General features: G+C 38.3%; 1 protein-coding gene across 1 annotated transcript in view; it reads left to right on the forward strand.

Annotated features, from left to right (window-relative positions):
• Window positions 1-1,017: 1,017 nt before the first annotated feature.
• LOC145997343 (gamma-interferon-inducible lysosomal thiol reductase-like protein) overlaps window positions 1,018-12,373 on the forward strand; it is a 47,830-nt gene continuing 36,474 nt past the window's right edge. Inside the window, exon 1 of the mRNA XM_083134298.1 lies at window positions 1,018-1,268. Within this exon, the coding sequence (XP_082990424.1) occupies window positions 1,200-1,268 (69 nt within the window). The 5' untranslated portion in view covers window positions 1,018-1,199. The remainder of the gene's footprint in view (window positions 1,269-12,373) is intronic.

Genomic DNA, 12,373 nt, shown 5'->3' on the forward strand with positions numbered 1-12,373 from the left:
CCTTTTCAGTTAACGTTTCAAACGCTGCATTCGTGAATTTAAAAGCCTGGCATCACAAATCTCAACTTTGGGTCACCCTGTAAATCCTAATTACAATTACAATATAGTATTGTACAGTCACGGACGCTTCTGGATTGTAACATTTCCAATGCCTTTCAACGTGATCAATGGTTTTTTGAGAAAACTGACTTTCCAACCCTGACATAAGAGTCTCATAATGGATAAAATGTCCAATATTTAATTTTCTCCTTTGTGTCCACAAACTCAGATGTTTTGGAGTCATCCATAAATATTTCGTTTTCTTTGCGGCGGATTATCAGTGTATGTACATCTTTTATTTGGGTCTAGTGAAGAACTCCTTTTCGCCCTGCATCCTCCTATGCACTTCCTATTAATCATAGATTTGTTTTTAAGTAACATAGATAACAATTGTGGGTTTATCGACAACAACGTTCGAAGTTACAAAACACAGTTAATATTTATGTTGAGTTGTTGTGTTTAAGTCTACTTTATGCACAGGTAGATCTAAAGTGTAAAGTGGTATTCCAATCAGACCCTACCGGGTATCGAACTCGGGACTCCTTGATTACGAGGTGGCGAAGGTCGTCCAGTTTAGAATTTATGGGACGAAAGATAGAGGCTTGGTATTTTATAGTAATTCTAAATCAGTGTTCAGAAAGTTAACTTCCTGCTAAACATTGAAAAAGATTAATAGATTTTATTACAGTTAACTAGTTTTTGCAGGGAGCCTCTCAGTTTCGAATAAATATTTTTAAACGCACTACCAAAGTGATTTACTAATCACAAAACTAGTTTTTCATTCAGTATCACGAACGTAAATGTGCGTTGTTTCTCTAAATAGTTCTATTGCGGGTTCCTCTAAACATATAATATAAATATTGATAGCCTGTATACGTCACTTCCTTGATCATGCCTTGTACTACGATTGGCCTTCGTCTACATGAACTTGAACCGCACATACCCTGGCAACCCTGATTTGTCAGTGGCACATTACGGAGTGTCTCGGAGGTCTGCTGTGAAGGTGCGAGCGAAACTGGATGAGTTGAAAGCAATCGGAAGTTCTCAGTCGGACGCTGGTTGTTGTCTTGCGAGCACGTATGTGCTAATGTGCTGTACGTAGTGAGAAAATTCGCTCATTTTCTGCCTTCTTTCTCTCTTCCTCGAAAGACGCATCCAGAATGACGAGTCTACAGTTTCTTCTGTTTGGCACCCTTCTCCTGATCTCTTTTACCTGCACAACGACGACAGTAAGTACTTTTTTCTTTTAGTTCTTTCAGGTTTAATGAGAATTCTCCTTGCATTGGAAACACTCTACCAAACTATAAACAGAACGAAACAGGTTCTATTCTTTGAATCAAGGTCAAAGAACGGTTATAAAACTGTACGTGTGTAAGATTTTTATCGGAAAATTGACAGCCCATTTAATCACAGCAATATCTGGCAAAAGATCTTTGGAATCTAGCCTGGTTGAATTGTGCAAGGGCGTAGAGCGATACACAGAGTGCCACAGACTGAATACTAAAAGGACTTGTTAAGATATTTAGGTTTATACGTATGTGTTTGTTTTAGCATTGTCGAGCTTAAGGATTATCATGTTCAAATATTCACGTTTATATTTCTTGACCTAATTCCTTCCGGAGTAATAATGTTTGTGCCAAGTACCTGAACGTCTTTATTTGCTCATCGGTGTTGAATGAAATTCTAAGTTGTCGTATGTGACATTATGACGTGATAGGTTCGATTCTTTGCCCAAGAGAAGAAACGAAATTCAGGCTAAAACAACAAAAAATGCTCCGTTGGTCTTTTATTTCTTCTTTTTAACGTTGTAGTAGAATGGTACAGAAACAAGACCGAGAACGAAACAGACAGCTGTAAAATCCACGCGAGAGTAGACGTAGTTTCTTTCGTAGATTTCGGCAACCAAGCTGATATCTACATGATTATTAACAGATCGATCACAATTTTGTTTATCGCAATTGAAAAGTTAATCCATTGGTGGCAATTGTGAGCATGTGAAGCGCAGTTGCATACTTTCAGGATAAAATTCCGTTTTGCGGAATTTTGTAGCGTCGAAACGAAGAGTCAAAACAGAAAAATGTTAAGGAAGTTATTTGCCTCAATGACCTCTATACACCACGGAAGTTTGTGTGGTTTCATTTCGCCCTGTATGTGTTGCTTATGATATATACACACGCGCACATATTTGAAAACGAGAACTACAAGGGTGTTACAAATTAATACGAGATAGGCATTTACAACTCGAAACAAATTTCCTCACAGAGGAGACGAGACTTGGCCGAGTCTCGTCTCGTATATCAATATCATTCCTTCCTAATATTAATGAATATTTTATTTTATTTAACATATTTACAAAAAGGAATAAGCGGCGTCTTACGTATGTAATAAATAATTTATTGAGTTGGCGTTTTAAGTCCACTTTATACACAGTAAGGCTAATTGGAACTAGACCTACAGTTTAAACTGGGATCCGAACAACTATGTGCCTCCACCGGGTATCGAACCCTGGACCCCTTGATTACAAGGCGACGACGATACCACTGCGCCATCTGGAGGCATGTAATAAATAAATGAATAAGTGTTGCTGAACCTCCTTAATAACTCTCAATAGGCTTGCACCATGGACGTTAGTTGGTATTATTATTATATTCATTTATTTTGAAGGGGGTGGGCTAATCAGTGCTGATATTCAGGTGTTTTTATTATATTATCCTTGTCACGTATATTAGTATTAAATGAAACGTATTTGTGCATTGTAGTTGTAGTCTGTTACGCGGCGCACGCCCTCGAAAACAGCTTTTGCCTCACCGAAGTGCAGAGCTCTAGCTGGGAAAGCGATATCTATGCACGCGAAGGTAGCTGTGTTACGTTGGTTGCCATGACAACCGTGACGCCGCTGCTTAGGCTGCAAACTTTGCTATTTCGAGACTGAAGAGCTGCGGGCAGAGAAAGCAAGCTCTTCATCTGGCTTCGAGAAGTTGAACCGAGCGCGTATTGTTTTTCGTGCAGTTTTAAGAGAAATATGAATCCCGCTTCTGATTTGGTGTGTGTTTTGTTAGAAACCCAATTTTCTCGTTGGAAGGAGAAGGACGAAGATGAAGATAATGGGATCATCCCATTCTTACCTACAAGCCCTCTAGAGCCACCAGCCGCCGCTGGCGCAAACGAGGCATATCCCCCCCCCCCCATAATAGAGTTGCCATCTCAAAATCATTCCTTCTGTTTGAGATTATCATGTTCTTGCAATGCCCTTGTAATAATTAACATAAATTACTGAGACCGAAATGAAATTACATAAGTGAAATTTATGATTTTAGATTGACATTAATTTTCCAGGAGAGCACGACCCATCCTTCATCCATTTCCGGACGCCCATAATTTCAGCAAGTAATGAACTAATCATTATTGCTCTTTAGAGATTTTATTATCACTGAGATTTAAATATAACTTCTGGCAACACTTCTGTATAAATTTTGATATGCTTTTACGTTCAGTGTCGTCATTCCCCTGACAAACATAATTTCTGCGTTTTGACGCTTATTTTTTTATATTCGCAGTGTGAACATTTATTGTTTTTTTTTCTTTCGACTTTCTTTCACCTTACGCAATATTGTGTTTTGTTCTTTTGAAATTGCATCGGAATGAGAAATGATATTATATGCTGCGAGTTGATTTATGTACGTGTAGCAGCACACATTCTACGATATATAGGAAAACTGAGCATGCACGTGCACTATCGCTACGAACAATGATTTTTTTTAAAAAAAAAGTGGGACGTCAGAGCGGAGCGGGAAAATTTTCGGGGATGTTTGTGTTTAGTAGATCGTATATTTATTTATTGTTTCTTGCATACTGGTGGCATATAGGGTAAAGGCAGTTGAAGTGTGGCTGCGATCAGGCACGTATCCAGGAATTCCTTTCGGGGGGGGGGGGGGGGGCTGGACACCATCTTTTTAAAGGGTATTGATAGAACCTCTCAATTGTATGTTTAAGGGCCAGTGGTAGCGATTGGGTTTCCGACGGGGGACGGGTTGCAAGGAAAGTTTACTTTCTCTTGATAGACAAGGCTTAGCATTAAGAGGCCATAGTGTGGAGGCAAAAAATGGGGAGCAACTGTTCCACTGTTTAAGACTGCCATTTTAATCAGAACGTGAAATCGGAACGTTTTATTCGACTCGACTCCTCTGTTTCCATGCATTAACATTGCGTGTCGGAACAATCTGAGTATATGTGTTTGTCCATTTCTTCTCATCAGGCATCAAAACATCTATGGTATCTTTGAATGTTTTTACGAAGCTGTTACAAATGCACGGGATGAACAATCCACTCGACAACGCGAGATTCAAACTGTGGGCTGCGAACTGGACGCAGAGAGTTGTCGAATATTTCTCTCCGATTCGAGCCTGAACACCACTAATGTGTTTGCAGTTCTTGCAAAAGCCAAAACCCACCAAATTGTTCATATTCAAGCCTAAGCACTCACAAGTGTTCAAAATTGTCTGTCACAGCTTTCGCAGTCTTGTCATATAATCGGCACGAAACAAAGGAAAGTTTATCGAATACTGTTGGATCGCGAAACAATTAATGCACAGTGAAAACCCTTCCGTTCCCAACACATCTAATATTTCGTCTCCCAATATGATCAAATGCTTACTAATTTATCTCCAGTGACGTGCCCAAGGGAGGTTTGGTGAGGTCATAACCCCATTTGACCAAGTATTTCTTAAAAAAAAAAAAAAAAAAAAAAGAACGTGAAAGACAGGAAAAGATGGCAAAATAAGGACTGACCACCAAAAATAGTAGGCATAACCCCCTCCCTTCCGAAAATCCTGAGCACGCCACTCTTTACCTCGGACACATTTTTAAAAATCAACTCACCAGAAGTGTTTATCATTTCGTATTGGAGACTTAAGTAAGATGCGTTCTTCCTGCAGGTTTGGATATTATCCGTTAGGGTGCTGTCGCCTGCCATCGCACCTAACCTTAACAAAGCTCTTATTTTCCATCCTTGTGACTTGGATCTTCAAGACTTAGGAAGATTTCAGACCGTTTGGAATGAGCCAATCAAAAGGAAAGTTTCACACCGCAGCGACACAAAAGGCCGCACAAAACTACGTTAGACTTGTGAAATCCTGAGGCGACACGGTGTGAAATCTCCCGTAGTAGGCCACTGTCATTGTCACCTCGAAGCGGCAGCTCGTGTTGACCACAAGAGTAAAATGTCTCCTCAACCGGTGAAAATGCCCCTCAGTTTTCTTCTTTCTCCTTTATTTTCTGTGCTTGTTCGGTATACAGGCAACATCTTATGATTTGACATACACAGCATGTACTATGTATAGTCTACATTTTAGTAAAAAATCAGTCGAAGTCGAGGGTGGCTCGGTGGGTCAGTTGGTAGAGCAATGGCACGGTATGCCAGAACCCTGACTCGGGTTCTGGTAGAGCCTGCAATTTCCGCTAAAATGTCTACGTATGCAACATCATCTTGCTTTCTCTTCTCGACATTCATAACATTTTCGGTTGTTCTATAGTAGTTAAGTGTTTGAGTGTGTGTCGAACCCAGTAGGCTTAAACAAAAGTAATTTTTATGCCATGAAATTCTCGGACTGCATACACGAAATTTGATTCGGGCACAGCAACATCACTCAAAACTTTGATTTTCAGTTGATCTATGCAGTTTATTTATTTTTTAATAAACCGATCCAATACCCGATACTGCTCAAATATTCACTTTAGAGAGAGAGACCTTAGATCTCTTCGGCCCTCGACCAGAACTATCACTACATTGAGGCTCCGGAAGTTCCTCAGTCGTCAATGTCTTCAGCTTTGAACCCGAACTGGAACTAGAAGTAGACTTCGTTACTTTACGGTATTTAGTCCTTTTCATTTTGGAATCACTAGAAAAATATATAAAGCTACCAATGGACACTGACTGATCATTACCACTTACCTTTAGGTCTCATTAAACGATTCTGTTGTACAGATCAACGGGGAAATTGAAGCCACGTATTCATATCCTCATGATATTCTAGAACGTTCCGCAGATAAAAACAATTCGTTAATATCGTGCCAGTAGTTCGACTCCTTCTCTTATTCAAGAACGTTCCCACTCGCGCTTTCCAGAGATTAGAAAGTACAACGAATCACCCTACCTGTGGCGCTACCTTTGTTGTGCAGCTTCCAAATGCTGACAAGTCTTTACGTAGTGCTCAAGTTCACTGCGACAACACCGAAAGCGCAAGAAAAGTTCGCGTGCAATATTATCAACAACAGGGTTATAGAACATTCTTCCGTCTTGCCACGGTGATTATTTCTCTCCTTAAATTATCGTCACATTATTCAAGAAGCCAAAAACCTAATTTTATCTAGTGTAAACTGTAAAATTTTCTGGGGGGTCGAGCACCCAATCCCCACCTTGGATTCGTGCTATTAACAATAACAATGTTATAGAACATCCTCCGTCTTGCCTCAATAATTATTTCTCTCCTTAAGTTATTGTCACATTATTCAAGAAGCCAAAAATCTAATTATATCTAGTGTAGACCGAACAATTTTCGGGGTATCGATCCCACTGTTCCCTACCTTGGATACGTGATTTTATCAATAACAGGGTTACAGAACATTCTCAGTCTTGCCTCGATAATTATTTCTCTCCTTAAATTATCGTTACATTATTTTATTTCACACCACAAGAAACCAAAATCCTCATTTTATCTAGTGTACACCTAAAACTTTCTGGGGGTCGAGCCCCCTAAGCCCCCTCCTTGGATACGTGCCTGGCTGCGATCACATCATTCACACTATGGTCGAGTTCGATCTACACCTCTATGCATGGGCGTCGGTGGAGTCGAACCGGTCCTTCATTTCAAGTTACAAAAAAGGGAAGAGTTCTTGTTATTTTTAGAGAATAAAAATAATAAGTTAGTGTTCGAACAGAATAACCAAATTTCAAACTGGGTTAGGTAGAAAAAAAAAAGAGTGTAAAATACAGGAAACGGATTATATTTCCAAATTTAAAGAAATGAAATTTCAACGTAAACTTTGCGACTAAAATCTTCCCCTGACTTTCGAAGCTTTTTGTTTGTTTGCTTGTTCGAGTTTTGGTTTTAAGTTCAGTTTATGCACAGGAAGGCTAATCGGGACTGGACCCACAGTTTAATTGACTGACTGATTTGCTTTATTTTACTTCGCTTTTGTGCCACTCTTGCCTTATTGCGAAGATGAGGATGAGTGATGATATGATGAAATTGATGAATGGACACTCAGAAACATCCATGCCCAGGCCGAGATTCGAACTTGGGACCCCTGTCGTCGTAGCGCGATGTGCTAACCACTCCGCCATGGGGCCCGGATGACCCACAGTTTAAAGTGGAATCCGTACAACTTGTGCTTCCACCAGGTATCGAACTTAAGAGTTTTCTTGAACGAACTGGTCAAATGTAATAAAATAAATAACTATACATTGCAGGAAACTAACTGTATGAAATGTAATAATAATAATAATAACAAATGAAAAACTGTCGTACTGGATAATCACTCATCTGGTGGATCGAGTAAAAGTTTCCCTAATGATATAATACTAATAACTAATAAAATTGGATAATTTTTTTAATTTATGAGTGTTAATATTGCATAATAATCACAATCATATCAAATATTATTGTAAATATTTCTATTATTCAAGTTTTATCATCAGCGTAAACCCCCTACAAAAATTTCTGCTGACGCCCACATCCCTATGCACCTTCGAGGCACGATAACTTTACTCCCATCTTTCTTCTAAGAAGCCCAAGATGTAAGTTCTGAATACATATAATACGTATAAATAGTATAGGCGTAAATTCGAATCTCTTGTATAACATGAGGTGACTGGTTAAAGTAAAGACAATAAGATACTGTATTGTGTTGTCTGTTCCGTGCCCGCTGCACATGCCAAAGAGTTGAGCAGATAGCAAGTTCCTTTAGAGGATGATGTCATCAACCTCTCGTATTTCCTCTTCTCACGGCTCCAATCGCTGTACTGATGCCAGCTTCCTTCCGCAACACGATATTGTTTCATTCCACAACAAAAGGAGGCGTTGTTGCAATTTCCCGGTTCTTCGGTTTCTGTCGATTACAGCTTGTTATCGGTTACCCTGCATTTGCACTATTGGCTGAAAAAGCTATCAAACCCAGAAGCAGTGTTGCCACAAACTAACGGTACAGTACCCCTTTTACAGGTACCAAATATCCCACTTTGTGTATTTTTTCTTCGTTTTGGAATTTCAGTCTGCTCTCACACATCTCATCGGCTATTACCATTAATTATTTATTTATTATTATTATTATTATTAGTTAATGTTGATATAAACGCTGTTTCATTCTCTTATTGTCTGGAAACGATTGCTCGAACATTTTTGTTCGATGTAGTACGATGCTATCAGTAGTCTAATTTTTATAATAATACTTGGTTATCCACTTTGGGATGGGAACGTCCCCCCCTGCCCCTCTCGCTAAATTCGCCAATGCTAACGGACACCTGCCTCATTATTTAAAGATTAGACAGTTAGTTAAATATAAAACCAATCCATTAGTGTCAATTGTGAACCTGTGGTGCGTGATTGCATACAAAATCAGCGTTGAATCTAAGCGTTAAACAGAAAAAACTTTATTAAGAAAAGCTGTTGCCTTAATATCCTCTATACGATGTGAAAGTTTGTGCTGCGATATACTGAATATAATATGTAGCCTACACTATATATTCCGAGGATCGAGACAGGGGGGAACGTAGGTAGGCATTTACAACTAGAGACCGAAGAGCGCCACGTCTCGTGTCGATACCACTCCTAGTGAATTTAGTGATGGCGTAATTTTGAACTTCAATGTAGCAGTTACCTGAAACCTGGAGTTAGTGTTTGCAGAATCTTCTCCTTTGCTTGGATTTGGCCAGAAAAACAGTGTCCCAGTTCCTGGAGCTAAGCAGGCCGCGCGGCGACTTCACTCGCCCACGAAGTCCGGAAAGCAGGTCACGATGGGCTCCCTTCACATGATCTGTAATCGTGGGAGTTCCGTCGCCAATAAAAGGAGGTTATGGGCATTTCATTGCACGGAAGGGGAATTATTCCTTTGCTCTTTCCATTTAGAGCATTTTACGTCAGTTTTCGACACCCTGGACTAATCGCGAACAGGAGGATGATATGATGACAGAGATGAAGGAATACTCACAAAGAACACCCATGCCCCTGGCGTCGTAGCGCGCTGTGATAACCACGCTGCCGCGGAGGTCGGCTTTAACCGTACGTATTCTGACACTTACATTACGTAGTGTTAGAATAGGTATATTTAAAAGCACTAGACAATGCATAATGTCCCATTAAGATTGCATGTTAACATAATTTTGGTTAGCAAAAAAGAGATGGAAATAAAACTTTAATCATTAATTTACATTTGTTACAAGGAAATGTTTTTCGTCATGTGTGTTCAGGAGAAAGGTTTTATTTTGAATTTTTAACTCTGTATTTTCATATTTAAATATATGAGATTCATTACAAAAAATAACGAAAGATAGTGTAAATTTTTAGATGATGCATCACTAGACATCGGATTTTTAGGTTCTAAAAAGTGTGCTTTTAGGTTTCTAAAATAGGCTCTAAAAATCCTAAAATAGGTTCTAAAAACCTTAAATTAGGTTCTAAAAACCTTAAATTAGGCTCGAAAAATCCTGAAATAGATTGCAAAAAGACATAATTTTGTACAAAATTTCTGAAAAATACTGATTAGATACAATCGTTAAAAAATTTCACAAGAACCGAAATAACCAAATATTAATTTTCTAAACAAATTTTAATTTATTTATATCATTTTCAAAATTATCTACAAATTATTATAATTCTGCACTCGTGCTGTTAGATAAAGTTACTTGTTGATACGAAAAATGAATTACGTATGTATAATTTGCTGCACAATATCAGGGTGGCTACTCACATGGAATTCCTTGAATTCCGGGAATTACACGTGAATTATTGGCAGCGAAAATTATGCGTGAATTATTGCAGGGACGGCGCCAGAAATTTTCGACCGGGTGGGCAGAAGCTGTATATTCATAAATTAGGGTGGGTAGTATAAATGTAAGACCTTATATGAGTTTTACATGCACTCATGCCCCTCCCCCTCCAACATATACAGGGTGTCCTAAAACAACTTCAACAACGTTTGGATGCTGGTAGATATATAAAAAAACCAAGGAACTTTTCCTCATACACATAACCTCGAAAGTGCTTAGTTTCTGATCTATGAGCGCTGAAAATCTAACCTGTATGTATATGCAACCTAACTCATCAAACGATCGATCTGAAGTAACTTCCAGGGAGCAAGGTTGCCGCTTGAATTCAAAACAACAACTTGGGAGTCTTATCTAACAAAATACAAAAGAATAATTACACACTTACCTATCTGGGCAAGGCTAGCCTAATAGTCGTAACTTCATGTTACTTTTCACAGAAACTATTAGATATCTGAACATGAAATTTTAACATTATAGAATGAACATTCGTTATCACTTTAGCTCAGGTTTTACTATCACTGTGTCGATATTTTAAATAATGAAAGTAAACAATTGAAAATGACAAATACAAAGCTATATCTGTGCAGGTACTATCAGCTGAATCACTCTCACGAAATACATCTGTAGGTTCAGTTTCACCATGTTTTATGATGCTATTTTATTGCTGTGCCTGGTCACTCGATAGAATGCCATGTGTTATATATAATTATTTTAAACCGTAGAATTCAGATGCAAGAAAAATCTGAAAATTGATGCGCATGTCATTGAAAGAGAGCATTCATGAAAGTCTTTGAACATGAAAGTCTTATTGGAAATGTTGGAAGGTTGCATTAACAAACATGTCGGTCCTCGGGGAAAAAAAAGTACCGGCCGATATGTGAAGGGGCTCTGCGACTTATAAAGGAAAAAATAATTTCTTTACTACGTGTTTACTGATTACTATAGTAAAGGAATATCACATTGTTTCGTGGAAAGGGAGAGAGCGAGCTGATCATCTCAAATGAAACGAAATTCCTTACTTTTTCACCACTGATATAATTTTCATTATTTTAATGGTAGTTCAACATATTTCTTTATTTTCTGAGAAGACGTTTGAGGTAGCCAGGTATCTTTGGCAACCCCGTGCGACACCTATGGCTGTAAGAAGTATTTACAGCATTTACAAACTTGCCAAGACAAAGAATTTCCAACAAATGCGGACTCAAATTCAAGACTCTTCATTCTAAAATGTCCCCATCGTGTTTCGAGTGTCGCGCAGTACCAATAATCGTGAATCGCGAGTTTCACGTACGACATGTTGATGAAATTGACGAACTGAGGAATGCAATCCTAGTGTGTTTGCCACCTTGTTTCACACGCAGACTGTTATTTATTTACTTCTAAATGGCTAATCGAGTCCCTCAAATAATACAAGGGTAAACCCCTTACTGAAAAGAATGAATAGTAATAGCTCTTGCAATAAAATAAAAAACATCATTTAAACATTAATTAATTCGCACATTAAAACTAATACACAATAACTGAAATCAATCCAACCTGGATAAAGGTGTCACTACATCACGTGTGCATTCCGAGCGCCCAATACAGCTCAGGGTTTGACATAAATATGGATAATGTCTTATTAGCAAAATTAAAAAAAAAAGTAAGAACCCGGGTATAAATCAAATTCTTAGTTCATTCCGCATAATATTTACTTAAGCTAATGAAGGGCATTTTGGCAAAATATCACCGAAAAGTAATAAATAAATAAATAACATTGTATGTATTATGTTATGAAGTACAAAGTTCTAAAATCTCGTCCCTATTCTATGTTAGTTAATCACAAGAAAAATCACATGATTACATAACTGATAGGGAAAATGTATCTGTAAGAAGATTTTTTGCCACCCTGATGACATAGTGGTAGAGTCGTCGCCTTGTGATCAAGGGGTCCCAGGTTCAATAACCGGTGGAGGCACATAGTGGTTCGGACCCCACTTTAAACTGTAGGTCCAGTCCCGATTAGCCTATCTGTGCATAAAGTTGACTTAAAACAACAACTCATGTATGAAGGTTTCTAAACACGGTTGCTAACTCTTTATCAAGTCAATAATTCTGCAGCTATTTTTCAAACCTGCAGAGCTGTTTTATCAAAATATATTTTTGTGATTGCTTCTTATTAGTAGAACGAATATAATTTTTTAAAAAATTTTGGATACCATATCGAAATTAGAAGATGACAGGTATATAAAATCGTGATGATGAAAGGGACATATCAAATTACCTCCCCTTAATATTTCAATATAGACCTAA

Source organism: Lepisma saccharinum, chromosome 13, assembly GCF_977018435.1.
Source record: "Lepisma saccharinum chromosome 13, izLepSacc3.1, whole genome shotgun sequence".
NCBI lineage: Eukaryota > Metazoa > Arthropoda > Insecta > Zygentoma > Lepismatidae > Lepisma > Lepisma saccharinum.